This window comes from Papio anubis, chromosome X (assembly GCF_008728515.1).
Source record: "Papio anubis isolate 15944 chromosome X, Panubis1.0, whole genome shotgun sequence".
NCBI lineage: Eukaryota > Metazoa > Chordata > Mammalia > Primates > Cercopithecidae > Papio > Papio anubis.
In genome coordinates, this window is record NC_044996.1 from 6,416,843 (window position 1) to 6,443,270 (window position 26,428).

Below are 26,428 nucleotides of genomic sequence, written 5' to 3' on the forward strand. Positions count from 1 at the left end.
CCTACATAACTGAAAGTTTGTACAATGAATGGCTTTTCTCAGGACTCAGTCCATTTTATCATTAATAATCCAGATCTCAAGCCCCTGCACTACAGCAAGGTATAGGTAAGCAACTTCCCTTTATGAGGAAATGGGACAATTAAAGTCACTGGAGTTGTGCAAGTGCTGCTGTGGTACTTTCTTTAATGATGCACCTTAGGTGGATGTCTAAAGAGATGGAAACGTTGAAGAGTGCAGGAGAGAGAGAGTGAGAGAGGAAGAGAGAGAGAGAGAGAGATGAAGCAAATATGAATCAAGTCCTGGGTTTTTATAGTACCATTTCTCTCCTAAAAGGGCCATTCAAGGGCCTGAGGTACCCTCTTATTTCCAGAGCCTAGGGATGAAAGCATTATTAATCTTATCAAACACAGGGAAAGACACTTTGCCTGAGGCCTGAATTAGGAGTACATGGGTCCCTGCATTGCCCAACAAACCAGGTGCATGCCTGAAACTTCTCTCGTTTTCTCTCTTTTGTGGGAATACTTGCTTTATCTCTTTCTATCTACTCAGCCTTATTTTTTGTTCTGTCTTATATAGTAGGGGCACTGCTCAGAACTAGAGTCGAATTTGATTAATGTATTGTATATAAGACTCAGGAGGAAATAAATTAGTCAGACATACTCTAAACACAGTCTAGAATACACAGTTCAGAAGGTAAAACAATATTTGGTTTTATTTGATAGTAAAACTCAGAATAAAAACCTAGAGCAAATCTGAAGAGATATCTGGGGCAGTTCTGTTCACTGTATCTTTCTACAGTGATGGAAATGTTGAGTTTTGTGTTGTCTAATATGGCAAACACTGGCCACATGTCGCTAACGAGAACTTGAAATGGATGACGAACTGAACTTTTATTTTATTAAAATTTAATTAATTTAAATTCAAATAGCCAGCCACATGTGGTTGGTGTTTCTGTACTGGAGAGTGGAAAAAATTCAACACTTTACAGATGGAGAACTTGAAGCACACAATGGTTAAGAGACTAGCCAAGGGTCACAGAATAAGGTAGTGGCAGAGTCAGAACTAGCTCTGAGGTCCTTTGATGTCCAGTCCAATGTCACTGGCACATTGTTTTCATCTTAATCCCAGTTCTTTCAAAGGCCAATGCTGCATGGTCTCCACTCTGTAACATAGGACAGAAGCAGACCAGGCTCTAACAATATCGGGGTGGATTCTCCAGGTGTCAGACCTGCCATTCACTTTTGCATCAAAAGCACTAGGGGTGTGAGGATGTGCTGGGGGCTCCAGGATTAAAGAGCAGCGAGGAGGTTGCAAAGTTGGAGTATGGACTAGTTTTTCAGGTGTCCTCTAAACCAAACAGGTCCTGAGAAGTAGTAAGGGAGTTGAATAGAAAATAATCAGAGGCCCAGACAGCCAGGATGCTGTTTTTACACCTTAGCTTTAGATTGGCCTTAGTTATTTATTTTATGATTCTGCAATTTCCAGTTAACATGTTGCCGGGAAAAGAGCAGGATGAGTCTGTTCGTGTTAGTGTGTTCATTCCAATAATGAAGGGGCTTTGGGGAAAGGAGTGTTTAATGGAAGCAACATACAAGTTATCAGCCACACATACACACACACACACACACACACACACACCCTGGAGGAATCACTCTAGAGAAGAAAACACATCTTGTGGAAGCTCTTTTCTTGTGATCACAGTGATAATAAGCACAGTGAATGGTGCCAAAACATTATTTGACAGATTTGAAAATCTCTCCCATTGTAGTAGCATATGGGGCCCTGCCTTTATTCAGTACCTTGTTTAAATTGATAATGCCAGCATTATTGTATTTTGAGGAACAATATTAAAAATAGACTATATATATATATTAAATAATAATTGTCAATTGAGGATGTGATGACTATCTGGCTGCGACATCTGTTACCCCACTGAACGTCAGGATTGATTCAATTGATCTGGCTGGTTAGATGGGTGTCATTTCTTCCTCTCACCACTGCTTCTCTATAGAGAAGAACCCTTCTTAGGTCAAAGGTATAGGAGCAGCTGGGCTTCCCTGCTACAACCTCCAAGGAAGCTCTCAAGGTCCATTTGTAGGAGAACACAGGGTAGTCAAGTTTCCAAGAATCCAGACACATCTAAATGATTGGAGTTGCATTTGGCAGTTTGCCCTTCTTAAAAAGAAATTGGCAATGGAAAAAGCACACAATGGTGATAATATATCATTTGGAGAAATAAGAAATGGAGTCATTAAAATGCCTAATATTTGTATAATTATTCTACTCAGTAAGCACTATTATCTGCTTATTAACTTGTAATATTTTCATGGAAAATCAAATCATTATTATACCTTGGGTGGAAATAACACTATGAGGTCATTTTCTCTAACCACTCCTCTACAAATTTAAGTCGTTTAATAAACACACTGCATTTAATCTATGTACTTTTTATGTACCTACACTTGTCACCTTTGTGTGCATGTATGTGGGGGTGTTTTCTGTAATTGGCCAAAGAGACAGAGTAAGGATTTTCACACAGACTATGCCCTAATGGACCTCACATTCTGCCGCAAGAGGCAACTCCCCAACATACACACATACAAAGGCAAGTGTAGGTATATAAAAATTGCTATGGGGACCTAGAAGACAGATAGAGAAATTAATTCATTAATATCTATGGTCTCTGTGGTGGATCTTACATGGTGTAAATAGGAGGTCACCAGACAAAGACAGGAGTGGATGAGATCGCAGGCAGAGGGAGGAGGCAACACACAGAGGCAGAGGAGGAGATGGCACATTTGATAAAGGGGGAGAAGTCTGCAATGGATGTGGAAAAGGGCACACAGTTGGAAGAACTGGCAATTCGTGAGGTAGGCATGGGTGGTGACATAAAGGAAGGACTCTGACTGCCAAGATCTGGGTTTGGAAGTTTATCCTCTAGGTACTGGGGGAGCACAGTGCCTCTATTTGAACACTTTCAGTGACAAAGACCTCACCTCCTTCTATCCTTGGACAGATCTACCAATTAGAACAGGGGAGAAAGGAAGGATCTAATTGAGTGCTCCAAGCACTATTCTAGAGGTTTCATATGCATCATGTAATTTAATTGTCCCTATAATTCTGAGAATTAGGACATATTATCACACTTTTGTAAATGAGGTACAAAAATGTTAATTTACCCAAAAACAGCAAGTGAGAAGAGTCGAGCTCTACTCTCTTAACCATGATGCCCCAAACCCCAGAACATTCTTGCTTTTATTGCCCTGATACTTATCTCTCTATAAGTGCCCCTCAAAAGTTGGATTCCACCATTTGAGGCCTTCTATCCCAAATGCACCCTCTGAGCCTCTTTCTTCCACAGGGTAGTCTCTCAGGCAGCCACAGCTTGCTCCCTCTTCTAGTTCAATTTTCTACTGCTTATCTCTTTACACATTCTAGTTTGGAAACTACCCACTATCCTGGATACTCTTTGCTAAGTGCATTTTAGTTCAGCAATATACCTCTTAAATTGTTTTTTCATTTTTATTTAAGTTCAGGGAGTAAACATGCATGTTTGTTACATGAGTAAATTGCTTCTTAAATATTTTTATGAAAGTAATATAAATTATAAAAATTGAGAAAATATAAAAAAGAAGAAACTCACCCATAATTCTAACTCTAACAAAATAAGAACTATCATTTCAAAATATTTTCCTTCAGTTTCTTTTTAGTCATATTTTTATAGAGATATAATACTTAAGAACATAAAATGTTATATTCTGGTTATTTCACTTAACATTATCTCATAGTTTTTCCTCATGTTGTACATCATCAGCAAAGCCATCTTTTTAATGGTTGATTATGATTTTGAATGTATAAATCTGAGTTTGCTTAACTATTCTCCTGTTGTTAGATATATAGTAGCATTTTTTGCTATTACAAAGAATCATGTAATGAATAATTTTGTTCACATAGTTTTTCTAGGAGCTTGGATTTTTCTCATAGCATGAATTCTCTAAAGTGGAATTACAGATTACCAGTGTCCCCCTAAAAATAGAGTAGCCAACCTAAATAAATGGAGAGGCACATTGACCAATCCATGAGATGAAAGATGCAACACAGTAAAGATGTTAATTCCCTCAAAATTGATTTATAGATGTAAGGCAATACTAACCAACATTCAAGCAGAATTCTTTATAAACATAAATGATATATCCAAAATTCATATGGAAAGGAAAAGGAACTAGAATAGCTAAACTGTTTTAGGAAAAGAACAAAGTTGGAAGACTCACATTATGTTATTTTCAGACTTACAGTATCTACAGAAATTAAGACATTATCGTATTGGTGAAAGGTCAAGGACATAGACAAGTAGAAGAGACTGGAGAGTCCAGAAATAGACCCACACAAATATGGTCAATTGACTTTTTACAAAAATGCAAAAGCAATTCAATGGAGAAAGATTAAATACAATTTTTTCAATAAATGGTGCTGGAACACAATGAACAATGTAAATCTCAACCTATACCTCACATCGCATATCAAAATTAATCCAAAATGAAGACTTTATTAAAACTCTTAGAATAAAACATGGGATATAATGTTTTTGACCTTGAATTAACCCAAAAGTTCTTAGACTTGACAACAAAATAATAATCCATAACATGAAACAAAGATAAATTGGATTTCATCAAAATTAAGAAATTTTGTTCCTAGAAGGATATCACCAAGAGAATGAAAAGACAAGCCACAGCCCGAGAGAAAATATTTGCAAATCACATATCTGACAAATGACTTATGTCCAGAAATAATAAAAACTCTCGAGATTCATTTATGAGGTAACAGACAACTTGATTTAGTAAATGAGTAAATGATTTGAACAGACACTTCATCAAAAAAGATATACAAATGGGAAGTAAGTACATGCTGAGTAAGTGGTCTTTCATACTTGGCTGGTGTAAATGCAAAATGGTACAGCCACTCTAAAAGCAATTTAGTATGGTTTTTATAAATTTAAACATATTCTAAGCGTATGACTCCACAATCCCTCTCCTAGGTATATTCCAAAGATAAATGAAAACATGTGTTCATGCAAAAATCTGTACACAATTACACAATTATTAATACCCACATTATTCATAATCACCAAAAACGCCTGGTTTGAAATTTTGGCTCTGCCACTGGTTAGCTGTCGAACTTAGAAAGTCACTTAAGCTCAGAGTACTTCCACGTCATTATCTAACAAGGGGATGATAATAGTACTTCCTTCTTGGCATTGATACAGTGATTATATGAGTTGCTATATGTGAAATTCTTCTAACAGTACCAGGTACAAAAAAATGCTAGGTAAGTGGTAACACTATTAGTGTGTACTTTGGATTCAGGCCAACATGAGTTCCAATTCTGTGTCAACTGCTTCATAACCATATGAATATATGATTTGGGGCAATTTTCAACTTCTCTAAGGCCTCCAGGCTGTCATCGACCCATTAGCCAGTGGTCTCTGGGTAATGAAATAAGCACTGTTGGAGGAAATTATACAATCTACAGATTGGAACCTGTATAAATATAATATCTTCAATATTACCTGGAGCCTTGATGTTGCCTCATAATCTTAACTATACTCCATTAGAGTGAGAGACTTCTCTCTCTTTCAATTACTCTTTCATTCTCCAATCTCCTCTAACCTCTGAACTTTCCCCCGACTGCTTCTTATCCCTGCCATCTAATTCTGAGACTTGAGCCGATAATGAAAAGTGAATTAAAATCTCCCATATACATCTCTAACATTTTATGTTTTTGTTTTTAATCTTTAATACATCTAGAAATAATGTTTTTGTATGGCTTGAGGTAAGGATCCAAGATTAACTTAGGGATAACATAAACGTCTGTGATATTGTCTTCCTATTCAGGAATTGTGTGCCTTTTTATTTAAGTATTCTTTGGCGTCTCTCATAGTGACTCAGTTTGTTTATATAGCTCTGACACATTTCTTGTTACATCAATTCACAAGGTGTAAATGGATTTTTTTTGCCCATTCCATCTTATAGTTGGTTGCTTTATATGTAAAGACTATTTATTGCCATACATTTATTTTGCACACAGCAACTTTGCTGAATTTGTGTATTATTCATAACAGTGTTTTTAGTTAATTTGCTTCTGGTTTCCAGGAAAACAATATATGTATAATGTACAAATAATAACCATTTTAAGCATTATCTCTCACTTTAATGCCTCTTATTCTTTACATATTTAATTGTCTTGGCTAACCTCCAGAAAAATATAAAATGATAGTGGTATAAAGAACATCTAGTCTTTTTCTTGACTATAATAAGAATGCTTTGAGAGTTTCTCCATGAAATGTGATACTAGCCTTTGGGTTAAGGTGGATATATGTTATCACATTAAAGATGTTTCCACTTATTTCTATTTTATCAAGAATGTGTGTTCAGTTTTGTCAAGTGTCTTTTATCATCTATATGAAGATGACTGTGTAATTTTTCTTTTTTTATTCTATTAGCAAAAGGCATTATACAAATGGATTTTGTAATACTGAACCAGTTTCATACTCCTGGAATAAAACCCACTTGGTGATGTTGTATATCCTTTAAAATGCTGTCTGATTCTGTTTGTTGGTATTTCATTAAGGGGCTTTGCAACAATAATCGTAAATGATATTATTATGTAATTTTCTTTTTTGTGTTCTATTTTTGTCAGATTTTAGTATCAAAACAAGAGCTAGGTTGGCTTTTCTAAAAAGTACTTTGCAATTTTTTCTTTTTGTTGTATGTTGTGTAAAAGTTATACTGTGATATTTTGTGAAAGTTTAGTTTAATTTCCTCATGAAATCCCATCTGGGAGTGACGCTTTTGTTAAGGGGTGGGGAGAGTCTTCATTTTATTGATGGCGATAAGCCTGTTTAGATTTTCTGTCTTTTCTGGAGTTAATCTCTGCCAATTACATTTCACTAGAAAAACCATCCATTTCATCCACCTGTTTACATTTATTTGTACAGAGCTGAGAAAATTGCTACTCATTATTCTCTTAGTTTCCTCTGTATCTGAGATTATTTCTGTTTAATAGTTCTTGTTTTATGTATTGGTGTTTTCCTTTTCTTCTTGATGATGTTAAGTAATCAAGTATCTATTTTATTGTAGTATTGTTTTATTTGGGAAAAGGATCTTGAATTAATTAATTATAATGATTTTCTGTTCATAATTCATTAATTCACACCTCTTGATTTATCTACTTTTTAATAGCATCTTAAGTTAAACAGCATCTTTAATAGTATCACTGATTTTGTTCTTGTCTTTTGAGATAAAATTGCTTCATGGTTTTAACAAATTCATGCCACTATGTTGGTCACAGCTTTAATTTTTCCATAACAATGTGTTTTTCTGGTACACTTTTCTCACATGCTTTTTGTGTATTTCTTTTTTACATAGATCTTGTGGTGATTCTTTTTTTATTACTTTTTTTTTTTTTTCATGTCAAGAGTTCTTCCAGGACCAGTCAGGGCTGTGGCTGAATTCCAGACCAGCAGGAATTCTCTTTGGAATATAAGGCTGTGTGCCCAAATGTGTTCAGCCTTTACTTCTCTGTTATCAACAGACATCAGCCCTGCAGGCTACTAGAAAAGCAGCATCTCATTTATCCACCTTGCCTCACTAACAAAGTGCCTTCTACAAATATGGATCATTTATGTAATTTCTCATTCAGTCCTGCCTTCCCTACTTCTCAAGACTGTGTCCCAAACTTGGTCCATGGAAGCTCTAATCTCCAACTTTAATATCCATTCTTATTATTCTAATATTGTTTTTGCTTTTCACCATGTTCCACTTATTCTGAAAATCAGTGTTTCTTTCATCAGCCATGCCAAAAATCCAAGACCATGGGAATCACTTATTGGCTTCTTCCCTGTTTGACCTTCACAAAATAAATTGTGAGTCAGGCTTATGGATACCCTTTGTTTACATCAATTATGGAGTTTAAATTTATTTTTCTCATTCTCCTGAATGCTTCTGGTGACAAATCAGAGAAGGGACCAGCCTTGTTTTATTCTTTCCTTCTTTCTTTCATTTCAAAACTGAGAGATGCCTACCAAATTGATTCCAAGAGGCTACTTCCCCAAGGTGTTTTGCAGAGACATGAGTTTCACCTTTACACAGATGCAGGTGGAATGGTTAACTTCCTTGCATTACTTCTCCTTCCCCCAGCCCAATCCCACTAGCAAAGCTAGGACAAAAATTCTCATTCTCAGACAACAGTTGGAAGCTATTACTTCTTTCAGAGAAGCTTAGAATGCTTTTTGGCAAACCAATGCGTTGTTTCATTACTCTCTCCGTACACCCAAGATACAGAAAGCAGGTGTAAATTCTACATATGGCCTAAATTCTCACCTGCTTTCATCCAATTCAATAGAAAATCATAAATCACCATATTCCCAAAAAGAAACAGGTTGACAGAGAACAGACTTATTTTTATAGCATACCTAAGATATATAGGAACTGATATATTTACTCAGCTATTTTAAAGGGGCTACTCTTGCTCATTCTCTGGACAGCTAAATGCTGGGTTGCTAAGTTACTGCTATTTGACATCATCTCTTCCCTGACATCTCCCCATGTTTGACAGGTTCCCATGATTCACTGGCCCAGTCACCTCATTACTCATATTACTCACTTTCCCAATGACGTCTGTAAAATCATTTAAAATTCACCTCATATACTAGCTGCGAACCCCTAGATTCCACATAAAAATATTTAAACTGCTTGACAGGTTCTAAGTGCATTTGGAAGCACACTGGATGGCTTACCTGCATTGTTCACATAACAGATGTTATAATTAAATTAAGCATCTTTCTTCTGGGTTGGTTTGTGTTTGACAAAAGAGGAAATGATTACTAGGTGGCATATAATGGATAATATCTCTTATGAGCTAATTTGGTTCCATGAATAGCTCACCTCACATATGCATGCTACGTATTAAGCCCATTAGTGCTTTGAATTAGCTTCAGAAAAGGTAATACTGCACATTATTTACCCAGTCAAGGGCATTTTCACCTGCTGACAAATTTACATATTTCCCAGTGCCATTAGGTAAGAACTAGTCATCAGATTAGCAAAGGGCACAATCATTAGTTCATTTATTTGACTCCATCAATGTTAACATTAATTATAGTCTAAATTATATTTAGGAATTGTCTTTCCTGGGTGGAACACTGTATTACTATTTCAAGAAATTGTAATTTTAAAAGTCCACATCCAAATAAGATACATGTTTTCTGAAATATTCCAGAATGATTCTTATTTAAGACAGCTATATAGAAAATCGTTTGCATGAATCCAAGTTGAACATTATTTATACATTAATGTATTGACAGGATATAAAATCAATTGCCTAATTATTGGTTAAATTTATAAAAGAAATTCTACTGAAAAGTGCTTGATTATGCGGCATAGTCATGACAATATAATCAAATTTCCTTTCAGACATAATTGTCTGTCCAGTTTTGTTCCCTGATCCATTTTTTTCTTACTTGCAAGATGGGTTTTTTCATTTATTTCCCTGTTAAAAAATAAAAATAAAATAACAAGCACTGCCCTGTAAATATTTGGTAAATTTTTCCATGCTAAAACTTTTAACTAAAACACAAGCCTAATAAGTAGAATTGCCATAATTTAGAATGCTGTAAACACAGATCATACTGTACTCAAAAAGAGGTGGCCAAGTAGGTGTTTACCAACCTGATCCCTATGGCAGGAAGAAATCTGTAAGAAGATACAGTTTATCAAATCAAGTTCCCTAAATCCTAGCTAGCAAATTCAGCATCCCTCATAAACACTGAATTACCCTTATAGATGTTTGCCTATGAAATTATCAACTACAGAAGGTACTTTGCTAGGAGAGACAATCTGTTCAGCATCAAATCTAAAAGAAATGCTCTATCTGCATTTTTTATTCCAGAAAGGATTTGATAGTTTGTTGATTTTTTAAAGTAAATTCTTGCTATGAACAAATAAATCATACTACTGCAGAACAAATAATCATTGAGCATCCATCCTTAGCTAGTAGCATTTAGAGCATGCTGCTCTCCTTGGCTTAACTCTTCCAGAAATGATTACTCTAGGATCCATAAAACCCCACAGAGCTCAGAAAAGAAGCTGCTGCTGGTGCCCATATTACTACAGATGAGCTGCCTAGGAATCCCTCACATGATCGATGCATGTTACTGCAAAATGCCATCACTGTGGCCAGAGTTGTTATTACTTTTTATTTCCATTTACACATGAGAGTAGCTTGACTCTAAAGAGTAAATAGCATGCTGATGGAAGCAAGTGTAAAAGCTGGGATGCATTGCACAGATTGCTGCTTTTAAGTTTCTGATTTGTAAAATTCATAATAAGCAATAATATGCTTGAAAAGGAGCAAAGACATCTGAATTTGTACGGCTCATTTCATGGGAGAAGATCAGTTTGGTGTAAAGGTGTTGTAGGCCAATGAATTCTAGTTTGTTCAAAAAACTACTTAAATTATTCTGGCATAACTGAATTTGTACAAATTGAGGAAACAACAGAAGCTGAAATGAATTGCTGGTTGAATCCACTATAATGTTAATCATAAAGCAGACTGGAGGCTGCTAAGTAAGAATGGATTCAGATAAGCCAACAGGACCAGAAGAACATATAGCATGACTCTTGTCAGAGATTTGGAGAACTGTGACCTGAGGCAAATTACTTCACCTCTCTGACTTTCACTCTTTACCATTCTGTAAAGCATGACTAATAACAGTTTTTGAGGGTTGTTGTGAAGGTTCAAAGACATAATGTGCTTACGAACTGTGCCTGGCATGCAATAGAACACACATTACTATTATCAGTTCTTTTATTATTAGAAGCAAATTTGCTATTGTTTTATTATTATTTGAAATTAGATTAAAAAATATTAAAGAATGACAAAAAGGCAGAATTAATTTCTAAGATCTGTTCAAATTATATTGGTTTGCTGGTATTCTTAAAGTTGCTGGAAATGTCAGCTACTGTCTAAAGCAATTTTGTTTAATATTCAGAGATTCTCACTCTAGATTTGTGACAGGGTGATTGAGAGTTGGGTGTAGTGCAAAGATCACTAGATTTAGAAAACAAAGGCCAGATACTATTTTACTTCCGCCACATACCAACCCCACCCTGGATTGCAGGTCATTTAACCTCTCTGGACCTCGATTTCATGAAATAATAAGAAACTACCTTATTCCTTATGACCAAATAAGACAATGAGATTCAAGTGCTTTGAAAAGCCGTCACCTGCTATAGGAAAATAAGGTTGACACATCAGGTCAAGTTAGCCTGTTGTAATCTGATTGCATCTGCAAGGGCATGAGGGCAAGAAGAAAATTGCTGGAAGACGAGACAAGGTGGGCTCCGGCATATTATAGCACTTTGCCCAGGGGGGCAAAGAAAGAAAAGTGGACCCGCTGGTCTGAAGGGGTGCTGAGAACATTGTCAGACAAATGGTGAGAGGGGCTTTCAAGAGAAACCAACTGGCTTGAATTTGGACAGCATTTTGAGAAAGGGGGCCATAACAAAACACATAAGGTGAAAGCATTTCCATAGCCTGGAGGACTGAGGGGCTGAGAGTGGGGAAAGGCTGGTTGTGTTGCATTTGGTTAATAAAAGAAGTCTGTCTCCATGTGAGATGAAGTGGGTTTGCATATGTTTGCTTGCCAGGTGGTGGAGGGAAAAAAGGGGGATCAGGGAAGTGGGAAAGATGGGAGAGCAAATGGACTCAGATTTTCATGGTGCAGATGCAAACAATGTGCATAATTTAAATTTTCCTTCATTGGAGGTGGGTAGAGAGATGGAGGGGGTAATAACTAGCTCATGCTTCTAGATGAAGACACTGAAAAGCAACACAGCTAGGAAATAATGGAATCTCATGAGCAACCGGAAGCCAGCTCCTCCACTCTGGGGCTGGTGCTCCTTCCTCTGCATAGCTCCCCTCAGTGAGGAGAGATGACCTTGTTTGGGCCTCTGCTTAGTTTGAAAAGCAGTGAACATGGCCAGGAGAGGTAGGGAGAAAGAGAAAATGTACTTTTCCCTAAGAAGGGGGTTTATGGGGAATGAGGTGACAAATTTACTGCGGAACCCGTCACAGGCCTCTAAGGCCCTCAAACCAAAAGGAACACGAATGTGTAATTAAGACAAAAAGCCCAACAAGCATGCTCTATTGTGACAAGCAAGGTGGTCTATAAAAATTTAACAATTAGTCATAAAATCGGGGACGCAAATTTCAGAAAGCTTATTTTTATTTGAAGCATGGGGAATGAAACATTCATTCTTTAATAAAAGAAAGCCCACTCATTAACAGCGTTGTTGGAAAAAAAAAAAAAAGAATTCTATACAATCTATAGCCCTTCAAAAAAAGAGACATTTCTCTATATTCTCTTTCAAGAATAACAGAAGGACTTTTGTTACTTTCTTAAAGCATGTTATCTTTTGTGAGCCTATTAAGGAAACCTGCTTCTTTTCTTTCCATGTGTAAGTGAAATTCTGTTGTTTCTCTAAGTGGCTCCTTTAGGAGACTGGTGTTGCCAGCCTCTGCCAGGTGTTCACCCTCCTTCCTGCATTTAGTCACATAACCAACCACCTAGGCACCAGGGCCGGGTTGCTTTCAAGTAGGTGATTTCAATTGTGACAAATTAGGTAGAGATTTTGAGGTATGTCTGGCATTCCTTTGGGAGTTAAGAAAAAGGCCACTGAGTTTATTTATGCTTGTGACTCGGAGAAGAAAGGAATAACAAGGTTACTATGTAGAGCAGAGTAAGACATTTCTTTCAGTGTTACTACCTTCTGTTAAGGAAGGCTGTTGACAAGTGAGCAAGGATTGAATGTATTTTCCCAATGGGAAAGGAGCAAGCAGCTGAGTTCCCAGTGTGCATTCCTTTTGTGGCACTCATAACAGCTGCCTCATCTCCACCCAAAACGTCGGGCCCCTGAGATAGATGACTGAGACAGATGACTGAGGGGTTGCTGGGTTCTTATCTTACCAAAGTAGTCAGCATAGCCCTAATCCAGCAGTCCCTAACATTTTTAGCACCAGGCACTGGTTTCATGGAAGACAATTTTTCCACAGATGAGGGGATAGGGAGTGGGAGTAGGGGTGGGGAGATGGTTTTGGATGAAACTGTTCCACCTGAGATCATCAAGGCATTACATTCTCATGAGGAACACATGGTACCAGTCCATTGCCTTGGGATTGGGAACCCCTGCCCTAATCCATATAGTCTTATCACTGATCAAAGTGATATGACTGACTCATCTCTTTAATAGTCAAGAACAATGTTCTTGGGCTGAAACAGGTGCACGAATGTGCACATCAGGTATACTCTGGGTGGCAAGCCAATTCAATGGTAAACAGCTTTTGGCTCTTGACTATTCCTTTGGCTGCATTTTCTCAGGGCTTGCTTCAAACACTGGGCTGCTGAGAAGGCATTTACTGGGAGAGGGGGATGAAGAGGGAGTTGGAGTGACTTTGGTAACTGAGGAAAGGGGATGCAGAATTTTCACTGGCACACAGATTATTTTCTTTCCCAGATAGAAAGCCTTCATGGTTTTTATATGACTACACTGGTCATCATTTATTACAATAACAAGGATTTATATACCACTTGGTGGCCTATAAGGGAGTTAGGGCAGGTATTATTGTCCTCTTTTACAGACAAGGAAAGGAAATTCAGAGAGATAAAGTAATCTGTCCAAGGTCATAGAAGTGACAAATGGTAGAGCCGGTACAGGAGCTCATTGCCATGATTCCTATTCTTGAGATTCCATACTGCCTTCTGATGCCAATGGCCAGAGACAGTAGACAGATATGTTTTTCTCACTTAAATTTGGTTTCTTCTTTTGGTTTAATTGTTTACTTCAGGAGAGATTATAGCCACTCTTTCAACTTTGTTCTGCCCCCAAGGCATTCACACACATACACTCACTTCCATAACTAACACTTCCCACAACATGCCATCATTTTCAAGTCTCTCATCTTCTCCTCCTCTCCCACTCCCACATCTCTTCCCCTCATTATAGGCCACAATCAATGTTGATAACCATGTTCCACGTAGTGGGCGGCAGCAGTGAGATTGAGTTGAGGTCCCAGAAAGGTAAAAGGCAAAGGTTTAGGGTATGGTGCTTGAACAGGGAAAGTTTCCTAAAGAAGGTGGTGAGTGTCTGAGAAGGATGTAGGAATGGATAGGGCAGAAGCTTAGTGATATTAGAAAACTAGCTTGATTACAAAATGGAAAGAAGACAGGTAAGAAATGAGGCCACTGGAATAAGCAGAAGGGTCTTGAAGTAGAATGTCAGGATTCCCCATTATGAAACTCCTTGAAACAGAACAGAACAGTAATTACAGCTTAAGCAGATAGATTGCTTCATTATTAAAAGGCACAAAAATAAAGGTTTAAACTCACCCGCAAGATTTCTTCAACACAGCTTGGATCACTGGGAAGACTTACCTGAAACAAAATAAATAGAAAACATTAGGCACAATCTATTTATTCTTCTTGTACAATAGTTTACTCTGTAGGACAAACTGTAAAGCAAGAAAATCTAGCTATCAATTTTTCCCTATTAAATACAAAAGAATATCTCTGCAAATGACTAATTTTGTTTTACTTTAATGAAGTGGTAAGATCGCAGTGCATGGTGCAGAAAGAAAGTGACTCCTTGTTCTGTCACTGATTTGCTTTCAGGCACTGACCCCTCCCCCATCCCCTCGGGCTTCTCTTTGCTCATCTATCCAAAGAGAGCTTGATCTCAGGATCTTTAAGGCATCTTTGACCCTCTGACATACTTTTGTATATTATTCATTAAAAATATGAGGCCTATATAAAACACTTTGTGATTAAATTGAGTTCTTTTTGAACTTGGGAGTCCAACTAGGTGCTTACAAAACACTAAGGATAACGGCCTGCGTAAATTGCATGCTTGCCTTGGCAGTTACAAGAAGTCTAAGAAGTATACTCAGTGAATCCCATGATCCATTTTTCCCAGTGTGACACCTTCCTAATGAATCAAGATTCAAGTCACTAGCAGAAAGGTACTGAGGGTTTATTCCATGTCAGGCCCATAGCCCTTTCCTGCAGGTGCTTCATAATCAGTGAAAGCAAGAAGTGAGATAATAAAATAAGATACCAGTTGCAAGACAGTGCACCATCAGGAACTTGAGAGTCAGGCAACCATCTAGAAAAATGTCTGCTGATCACCATGTCATCTGTGCAGGTTTTAGGCATCCCCCAAACATTCCTATTTCCCCTTCACACCTTAACCCTCTCCAGGATTGCAGTCTGATCACATTTGCTTCCTGCCTGCTCTGGTAAGAACAGTGGGTCTCTCATTCACTGCCTTGAAAGATGAACGCCCAGTCCTGCTAAGAGAGCACTGCCATTACATCTACATTGCCCAGGCCTCTTGCAAGGACAATTATTAACTCCCCAACAGACTGAAGTATGGACTCAACTATACTTGGGGAAATGAAGAATAGAATATGGCACTAGATTTCCTCACCTGACAAAACTACAAGTTAAACAATACAGCAAATCTTCAAACAGTATTATAGTCACTTCTGTACATGCATTCATTACAACCAGTATTTATTGAAGACCTTCTACGTGTAAAAGTCCCCACTCCAAGAGGCCTAAAATCCCAAATAGGAGAGACAGCCTGAGACAGTCACCAATAATGAACGGCTATCAATTCTAGATGGCCCAGTACAACCCCAGGTTACACTTGTTATCTGTGTAATTATTGATAGTATTCCCTTTCTCTCTCAAAAATGTCCTCCAGTTTGGATGACAAATTTATACAGCCATCCTCCCAATAACAATAATACTCTAATACTAGGTAGAAGAAATAGGAGAAGAAAAGACTTAAGTTGGCTGGGCATACCTTGTAAAGAATCTAAAATACAGGTTTCAGATAGAGAACCACTGGTGATTTGGTGTAGCACAATTCATTCATTCATTCAACAAACAATTTTGGAGAGTTAAGGACTGTGCCACTTGGTGCTAGGCAGAGTTACAATGGGAAGCAAAAGGAGACACAATTTCCTCACTCATGGAGTTTACAGGCTCAATAGGAAGGTGAATATGAAGAATCACATAGTTAATGCACAACTATAAGCTGTGGGGAAGTACTAAAAAGATGACCATCCCATGGACAGTAGTTATGCAAAATAAAAGGTTTTGTGTCCAAAGAAGTACGGGAAATGTTGCAACCCATATTGTATCCCTCTTTGGAGATCCATGATGCAAATAAAAAGGTGTGAGACACCTGTCTAAAATTTTTAATAAAGTACATTCCCAACTTCCCTGGCCCTTAAGTCTTGGGTTTTTAGTTTTAGTTGTTTTTTTATTTGTTTGTTTTATTTTTCAATTAATAACTACTGCTATTTCACAAAATGAATGTTTGCAGAATATACACTGGAAGATGCTAGTCTAACATGTTTATATGATTATACAGCTAAACTGGCAGTTCTCAACTGCAAATACAACCTCATTCCATTGCTCAGTGCTCCAGCAACTGTATTTTCCAAGAGAGTTCTTGAACTTCTAACAAACACATTCCCCAAATACAAAGGTCAAAGGATTATAAGAAAGGCTTAAATCTTCAATATCATTGTTGCATTGTATTAGAGTGTGCAGCCTAGGCTAAAAATGTATGGCCCAGTCTCATGAAAAGGTCTTTGTTCCCCTTTTCCCACACAAACACATCAGCATTAATTTTTAAATCAAAGTGAAAATATATGAGTGATATGCAGACACAGCAAGAGCACCTGCTGATGAGTCAAAAGGGTTGGGAGGGAGTCCTGGCCCTACCACTTGGGAACAGGACTTAATAACTGTACCTTTCTGAGTTCCAGTTTTTCCAAATGTAAAAGAAAAGGAAAGAATAATAGTAATACCAATCCTTTTTAAATCTCACAGGGCTCCTGTGAGCATCCTGTGAAATAAGTGATGTGACTGTGCTTTGTAATCCGCAAAGCCCAATACAATGAATTAAGTTATTACCCCTTGTCCTGTTGTTCTCCTTACTTTTCTTAAGTCCTGTCTTCTCATCTTTTCAAACTAAGATTTGACTCACTCTTGCCAACTGAAAATATCATCTCCCCTCTTCGAAATATAAATATCCACTTCTTTATGGGAGGAAATGCTGTCAAAAGAGAAAAAGTTGTGGACTCTGAAGCTTTGCAGCACATTTAATAATGACTGGCTATTGGAGTCGGCAGCACTCAGGACAGACAGAGAAGAACTCTAAAGGCAAGAGCAGTCAAATAAATATGCATTCACACTCAGTGTTTAGATATTTTTCTTTAGAAAACACTAAAATCCAACATTCTCATAAAGTCATTAGTTCTACAAATTCATCTAGCCCAGGCCCACAGCTGTTTTCTCCATAAGACAACCACGTTTGAACCGCAAGTGCTTTTCCTTCCTGCAAGTGTTTTTTAATTAACCAGCAAATATTTCTTACGTGCCTAGTACAGTGCAAAACATGGAGAGTTGGTAATACAAATCACTCTGAGTCTCGGGTTCTTTCTCTCAGAGTTAAATGTCTAGATGGGATAGGAAAACAAACAATTAGAAACCCACTGGGACATACATTGTAAGGTAGTCATGACAAGGGTAATAGGATCGCATTCATTCGCCTGTCCGCCTATTCATCAGCTCTCCCATTTATTTCTTTAGACAACAAATCCTGATTGAGCTCACACTGTGCTCAGGATGGTGCCAAGAGGGAGGATTTAAAGACACTGAAGACAACACCATTTCTGCCTTCAAGACTCCACGCAAATTGAGGAAACAACATTTACAGGGAAACAGACAAGACCAAACAGTAGGTCTGATTTAAGTGCCAGGGAAAGGGTACCTACCGGGTTCACCGACACTGCCATGTCAGACAGAAGCTCCCAGCCGTTGAGGTCCCCACTGTAGTCCTCGCTCCATATGGGAGTGAGAGGCCAAGGATTCGACATGGCTGAGAAGTGATGGGGCCACCTGAGGCCACTTCAGTCACTGAGTCCCCTGCGGAGATGCACCAGGGTCACTCTGCACACTGGAAGAAAGCTGAGCTAAGGCTGGGGCTCAGCCCCAAATTCTATTCTCTTGCACTCTCTTTCTCTTTCTCACAGACACCCACACGTCTTTGCAGTAATTCTGGAGGAGTTACTCGGACAGGTGTGAAAGACAGAGACTGAGGAAGAGAATTAGTGGTGGCACTGGGATTAGAACTGCTGCCCGTTGAGTTGCCAAGCTGCTGCTTAATTCCGGAGGCACCTTCTCCTCTCTTTAAATCCACTCTTGAGTATTCAGATAGTCCACAAAGCGCCAAGTTAGCCACTCAGAGCTGCAGCGTCCTTTCTCATTCCCCCTCTCCGCCCCCTCCTCCTGGAGCAGAAAGCAAGCTGCACGACACACAGGGGAGGCTGTGCTCTCACTCCTGGCCCCAGACGACCCTCTTGTGCTGGGCACGGATGTGGTCCTCTGAGGGCCAGGGAAGGGAGGTGCACATCGGGCAGGTGGTGAGTTCACCGAGAACCCTCACAAGTGCCTACCCTCTCTGCATCTAACAGTGCAGGCTGCCACTCCATGTAGCCACAGAGATCACGCACAAATTATCTGCCTGGTGATAAACACATATCTTATGAAATAATCAGAGTTCCTTTAAATCATCAAATATTCAATTAACTGCAGCAACAATAAATGAATTGCATAGGATGGTTTAATCGGAGCATACTTCTTAGCGGTTAGGGTAATACAAGATATCAAAAACATGCTGATTGTGGCATTGAGAGACATAAGCAGCAGCCATCACTAATAGAAAACATGGAGATTAATGTAAAACATTAATAGAACAATGATCATCACATGGTTAATCCAGAGGAGCTCAATGCATACCTCTGAGTATATTATTACTAAGGGATTGTGAGAGAAGAGAGGTCATTTTTTTTCCCATAAAATCATCCTGAGGGTGGTCCCACAATACCTGGCAATCATGATCCACTAGTCTAGGTATATTCCACCTAGACAAACACTTTCTCAAAGTAAAACTTAAAAACCGAAAATTTAATTGCAAATTAAATAACTGGGCCCAGTTAACCAATATCCACAACAGACACTGATGGCGACTTCCAAACTAATTCCATTTGTACTTTCATTAACAAACTTCCCCATTTATCCCCATGATTGATTTGTGGTACACAGAAGTCCCCTGACACAGAATTACTAATAAAATAAAAACCCAGGTTATGATATTGTACTACTAAATGAGTTTTCGAGCTTTTTAAAATTTGTAATTCCCATCGTTGGTAATTTGTAAAAACACAGGACAGCAGCCTCTGAAGTTCCTATTTGCATGCATTATGAAATCCCCTATGTCTCTATCCAGGGAGTCCCAGTTTTCCAAAATGAATTTGGAAAACTACAAACTCAGTTCACATTAGGATCTGTCTGTCCCTTGCTTCCTGCCTCACCTTAACCGTCCCTATTCTAGTTTGTATTCATGAGTCTATGATTAAACGGGAACAGTTAATATTGCATAAGCTGTAGATAGAAGTCCTCGGGTAATATAACTTTAATCAAAACAAAAACGATTTCACAACAGTTACATGGTCCAGCTAACCAGCTCATCTTCCAATTTCATTTTAATACAGCAAAAATCCTGGGCATCCAAAGAGCTGGTGTTTGCTTTAAAATACTGCTTCTGGCCAATTTTTAAGTAAGTCTCCTGGTCAAAATACTTCATGTAAAACAAGCTAATATGCACCAACAAAGTACAAAAAGAACAAAAAATAGAGCATGAAGATCAAAATAATTTAACATATGTCTTTTTAAGCCAAATACAGGAAATGACCCTTTGTTTGGAATCATACATGAACATAAAACCAAAAGGTAACCATGAACTGTTATTTCTTTGAGAATGAGATAATTTACTGTATTTTCTAGGGGCTCCAAGGGGGCAGTGGAAAGAGCCTGGTCTTTGAGGCTCCATAGAACTGGATTTCAATCCTAGCTCTGAAGTTCATCTTGCTTTACGACCTTGGGCAAGCCACTTGAACTTCTTTGAGCCTCTGTATCCCTATCTATGTAAGAGAAAGTTTAAAAAATCCACTTCTAGGATTTTTGTGAGGTTGAGATGAAGTGAGGTATATAAAAGTACCTTAGCCTAGTAGGGGGTGCATGTTAAGTCTCCATCAGCACTTTGTATGCTAAGTTCTCTCAAAAGTCTTTAGAAAGGTGTCAGCACTCTGAGCCTTGGAACCACTGAGGAGATAGTTTGGTCATCTTGTAAACCGGCTCCCACGACATCTTATGAATGTTGCTAATTACTAAATCCTATTCAGGGTCCCAGTGCGTAAAGAGTCTCAGGCTGCTTCTCCATCTGCTGGCTCTCATTAAAGGTGAAAAAGGAGGCTGGAGATGGGACTTGAGTGGATATGACAAGAGAGATAAGGGAGAGTGGGGATGAGAAGGGTGGAGGAGGGTTGGGTGACATGCTTCATTATGAGGACACCTCTTCAGTGATTACATTAGGTATGGGCAATGGTGGAATGCATATGCAGAAAGGCCCATCATCAGCTGAGAGTACCTAATGGCAGATGGAATTTCAAGTGAAGAGTACTTAATTCAGTTGGCTCTGAATAGCCATTAGCTCACTGTTCATTTATTTGCTCTAATAACTAGTTTCTATAGAAGAGTGAGCTATAAAAGGAGATGGGGGAATGAGGGTATATTACAGTCTTAGAGAAAAACAAGGTAAACATCTAGAAATATTACTGTTAGAAATCAAGAACCTATCTGGAAGCACCTTGCTGCCTGCCTCACATTCCCTCAAGGATGCTCTGTCTCAAGTCCCCTGGGCTAGTCAGTGAGGCCATTCTGGTTACTACTGCTGCAGCTACCCAGATTCATACCCTGGCTGAGTAGGGTCTTCCAGCCCAGTTCCACAGGGACAGATCTCCAACTTAGAGTCTCAAGGCTTCTTGCTATGATTCCATCATTCTGGGATCAGACTCGAGCTATCTCCTACTTCTCTTTGCCAGTCTCCATGATTCTGACCCCACTTGCTTGCCCTCTCTTGCCTATGCTCTTCCTGACCTTCTTTCTTCTTTTGGTGCTTGCCCTACAATCCACGGATCTTCCGGCCCTAGTCCTTTCCTTTTGAAATTCCTAGGTAAGCAGCCAACTCCTCAGGGCCTGCAGGATACTCACTTCTGTCCCAAAGTCCTAGTACTGCAACCAAAGACCATTTAGGATCAAAATCTAGATTCCACTTAATCCCTACTTAGTGTGCTCCCATTAATGGTAATGACTGTCTGTGTGCAGGCCCATAATAATCTCTCATAATAAAAGAGAAGACTGTAAAACTAGAGATGTACAAAATGGAGTGAACTAATACATTATCTAAATATATTAAAAAGATATATCAGGAGGCAAGTTCACCTTTGAATTCTGTCAATTAAAGAGTAAATGTTAGCGTTTTTAAAGTTGTAGTATGCTCTTAATACTATAAGCTCATAATATAGAGAAAGTAAACAATTGCAAAGCGGCGATCTCACTTTCATGTAACAAATCTTATAAAGTAGTGAAAAAACCTGACAGGAAACAGTAGTTATGTGTCCAAGCTCTACCACTAATTAGCTGTGTAATTTGGGACAATCCGCTTCTTCACTCACCAGCCTGCAGCCTAAGCAGCCTATACAGTAAAGGCATGGGAATATATTACAAGTACCCAGTGTTTTGTATTTCACATAACAGTACACAAATAATGAGGAATACATATAAGATTACTAACTTTTTATTTTATCAATAAGAGCATTATAAAACAAAATTAACCACTGGCACTATTATTTTGTAAAAGAACATTACAACTTTCAAAAGGTTAATAAGGCATAATCTCTGAATACAGGCCAGTTTGTTCAAAATACAGAACAGTTAAATTTATGCTAATATCAAACATGCTGGTACACACACACACACACATTATTATCTTACATTTCCTATGTTGCCACAGAATAACAAACAACACCTTCACTTTGGGCTGGTCACCAGGTTATGGGATCTTTCACACATCTTTTAGATTCTACGATTTTATTAACACTCTGCTTTATTCTTTCCTATTTTATGTATTTTGCTATATGCAGTAGTCCCTTTGCCAGGAGGCCACACTGCACATAGCATGGTATATTATCTATCACATGTCATGTATTCCAAAGCCAAAAATGAATTCTTAAAGTGTGTATGGAAGCAAGCATAGGGTCCCAATAGCCTAGAAGAAAAAGTGCTTCCAGGAAAAAGTGGTCATTAATAAGTTTGAGGCTGCAGAACAGGCTTTAGCAATATCTAGGTCATTTGTATCCTTGGTCATAGCTGTTTCAGCAGCTTGGTGGGGATGTAAATCTGATTGTGTATTGAGGAGAGAGTGGAGGGGGCAGAAGTGGAGAGAGTGAATAAAAAATTCCTACTGTGAAAGGGGGTAGAGAAATGGAATAATAGGAAGTGGTGATGTGGAGTCAAGGTTTTTGTTTGGTTTTGTATTTATAAGAGGGATGATATTAAGACATATTTATATACTTGATGCATAGAACTCAGTGAAGAGGGAAAAAGTGTGGCAAAGCGAAAGTGGATGATTGTAAAAGCAAAGTCCTTGAGAAGGAGTGAGTGGATCAAGACACAACTGAAGAGGTTGGCTTGAAATAGGAACATGTACACTTCTGTACACTTCTTCCATTGTAACAGGTTGGAAGGCAGAGTGCCCAGGTACATAAGCAGCTGGGTTGGAGAAATTAAAGATAAGAAGATGAGATGGTACTTGTCTGGTTGTATCTTATTTTTCTTTATGAAGTATGCGGCAAGATCATCAGCTAAGAGTGGGGTGTGTTTATTGGAAATTGGAAGAAAAAGGAAAGGTTGGAATAGTTGTCTTGGAAAACAGAAACATGGATCATAGACTTGCTAGGGAAGAATAATAGAAGGGATAGGGAGGCAGGGAGAAAGAAGGGAGTTGGAAGCCAAGTAGCTCTGACGATTTGGATGAAGGTGACACTGCTCCTCATCGTTAGCTTCTGCTTTTTCCAACACTGATTAATTAACCACAGTTCACAGTTCTCCAACTGTTCTAATCTAGAAGAGGTTTCATTCTGACTGCAATAAGTAGAAAGCACAGGAGTAGGACTAATGACCAGGACTCCACAGTAGTGACTCCTGTAACAGTATCCAGAAGGCTAGATGAAATTAAACCCAGGGCTGAATATAAGCCCCAAGGCTTGAGGATCTCCTCTGGGCCTAACTGAATGCTACTCTGTCTCTTTGGGAGCACAAAGAACTCTATTAACTCATATCCTCCTGAGAGAAATCATTCCTTTAGAACATTAGAAGGAGTTTCTGAATTGTTTAAAGAAGAGCTATTTTTAATCATTGAAACATTTTGTATTCAAGCAAGCATTTTACACATTTAATATATGATTGCTATCATGTAGTATTTTAAAATATGATTATCTTTTATATGTCTTGGATTGACAAGTTCTTCAACTCATTTACAGTGTCTAAGATACAAGGACTTCCTCATGGGAAAAAAAAAAGTGGGAGTTCAGGTTTTTATGGTAATTTCTGAAGGCATTGCCACAGGTATATTATGGGGTCTTAAATTAAGTTCCATAACCCCGTTTACAAAAAAATCTTTTAAATATGTACCTTTGGCTCTTATTTTTTGAAAATCTTTTAGAAAAAAAAGTCTTACCTTAACATTCACAATCCCTCACCTTAAAGAGACTACAATGGTCTTCTTACAAATAAATAGCTAATGATTTAACCGTCTGTTTCAAAACCAAAAACTCAGTTATCAGTTTTTCCTTTAACTAAATTCCCCTTAAAGCAATGTAAATGGAATAGACTTTATAAATTGTACCCACAGATGCCCTCAATAAAAGTGACAACAGAATACACTTGATAGAAAGTGGCTCCACTTTCATACTAACCTCTAACGAACCTTATTGACTCTCTATACTCCGCACTTAGGATTGTCTTAATTGCCAGTGGATGACACTGAAATTCCACAGAAACAGAGTTACAATTGCTCTTCTTTGACAGTGATGATCCTAAAGAACAAGCCATGTGCATGGGAACTGAATCCTCGCCAGCTCCCCTATTATTTATGACTCTAATTAAAACACTTTTATCTATTAATGCCAAGTGACACAGCTAAATATATTCAGGGAAGTTCACATTTTTTCTGTACTTCTGAAATCTCTTAGATCTGCGCCTACTTACATGTGGTTTAACTGCTCACTAAAATGAAACGATAGCTAAGAATAACTCACTTTCATTAGATTTATAAATCTCATTAATTAAATCTATATCTCCAATGGTATAGAGAGCAAACTCAAATGCAAGATCTAATTAAAGAGAAATAAAAAAAAAAGTTAAGAAACAACACTGAGATTGAAACACAGAAGTAACTGTTTAGCCTCAAATTAATGAGGCGCTGTGCTAACCAAGCATGTCCATTAATCCCTAATGAGGATTTTAAACACATTAAAACTTTCTAATACAAAATGTTTGCCTTCCTTTTATCCAATAACAAATAAGCCAATAATTTTCTGGCTCTAAATGACACTATTAACTGTCACGGCATGTTTTATTTGACAAACCCTCCATTCAAATACTGTAAAACCAATTAATTTGCCTGCTGTGAAATGTGTTTCTTGATAGCTTTTATGTGATTTTCTTTTCTTCTCAAAGAAATGTAAATAGGAGGTCAATGTAGGTGCTGATTTTGCTTTAAAAATATGCCACAGTAGGTGTAGGTTGTCTACTCGGTTTGCATTTCAAATGAATTGAAAGACAACCTCCATTTTCAGGTCATCAGTCTCAGATTGGTCTCCTGGTAAGTAAACTGTGTCAGAGTAATAGTTTGATTACCATGATGATGGTCTTATATTTGAGAAGGGAGTGTTGGCAAAATTACCATTTCGTTTGATTATAAATAATGATTTGCAACCGTGGCCCTTATCTTTCCTGCTTTGTTAAGTGACCTGGCTTTGTTACCTGTCTCTGGCTATATCCAGCCTCTTCCAAAATGCACCTGCATGTGTGTCCAGGAAACTACTCAATAAAATGGGAGCTTATTCCTGATGCTTTTTATTTGGAAACATCACAATTTGTTACACTTCTTGTTGGTAGGAAAATCAATGGAACAAACACAGGAAGTTTGTTTCTTAAACTTCCCCTGGACCTTACTTAGTATCTTCTGTTAGTTGGAGAGAGGCCCCAAAGTCCAGTCTGTCCACCATTTATGAGACATTCTGAAATTCTTGGCTCATGCAAGGGCATGGCACTTTTCCAGAAAATCACTCTGCAAAAACCCCTGAAATAGACATAGTGTGTGTCATAAAGGGTCTGTGACCTTAAGTGTGGGCCAGCTCTGTGGAGCGTTTCAAGCCCATTGAATTTTATGCTGAAGAACAAAGAAGGAGTGATACATGGTGTACCATGGTTTATGAAGCCTAAAGGTCTATGCCAATTAACGTGGACAGCATATACCCAGCACCAGTGATCCTAACTTGTCTCGCATCCACAAGAAAACAAAGTATTGATTATTTCTGAGTTGTGGAAGTATGCAGGATACAGATACCTGGCAGGCATTTATAATTTCAGGTACAAGCACACCACATTACTGATAAAATAAACTCTTAATGAACTAACCAGACCTACTCTTGACCAGAATCAATGTGTTGCAGTACTTCTAAATTTGGGGTTTGGAAAATCTGTTCATGTAAAAGAAATAATCCCAAATGACAAATATGCATTGCACCCTCAGTATGCACAGTGCACTAAGCTAAGCATTATGTGAAATGCAGTACATGATAAACAATGGCTGTCCACAGGGAATGCTATGGCTTGAATGTTTGTCCTTTCAAAACCTCATGTTGAAATTTAATTGCCATTGTAACAGTATTCAGAGGTGGGGCCCTTAGGGTTGATTAGGCTATGGGGGCTCTTCCCTCATGAATAAATTAATGTCATTATCATGGGAGTAGGCTCCTGATAAAATGACAAGTTTGGCACTCTTTTGTTTCTGCTTCTCTCTCTCGCTCCGTCTCTCCCCAACCTCCAACTTCTTCCATGTGATGCCTTCCACCATGTTATAATGCAGACAGAAGGCCTGTGGCAGATACTGACATCTTGACATTGGACTTCTCAATTTCTAAAACTGTGAGCCAATAAATTTCTGTTCATTATAAATTACCCAGTCTCAGGTATTCTGTTATAGAAGCACAAGACACACTAAGACAGGGAGCGTATACTATAGATGAATAGACAAGACCTGCATATCTAAAGTAAGGAATTACAGTGCATGTTAGCAGATATCTTTTATTGATCCCTAAATGAGGCACATTG

At 38.2% G+C, this 26,428-nt stretch overlaps 1 protein-coding gene across 6 annotated transcripts in view; it reads right to left on the reverse strand.

Moving 5' to 3' along the window:
- Positions 1-26,428, reverse strand: part of AFF2 (AF4/FMR2 family member 2) — a 494,138-nt gene that overhangs the window by 168,811 nt on the left and 298,899 nt on the right. For all 6 annotated transcript variants that reach the window (XM_031660490.1, XM_017953742.3, XM_017953743.3 and 3 more), the window contains one exon: positions 14,444-14,488. In XM_031660490.1, the coding sequence (XP_031516350.1) occupies positions 14,444-14,488 (45 nt within the window). The remainder of the gene's footprint in view (positions 1-14,443; positions 14,489-26,428) is intronic.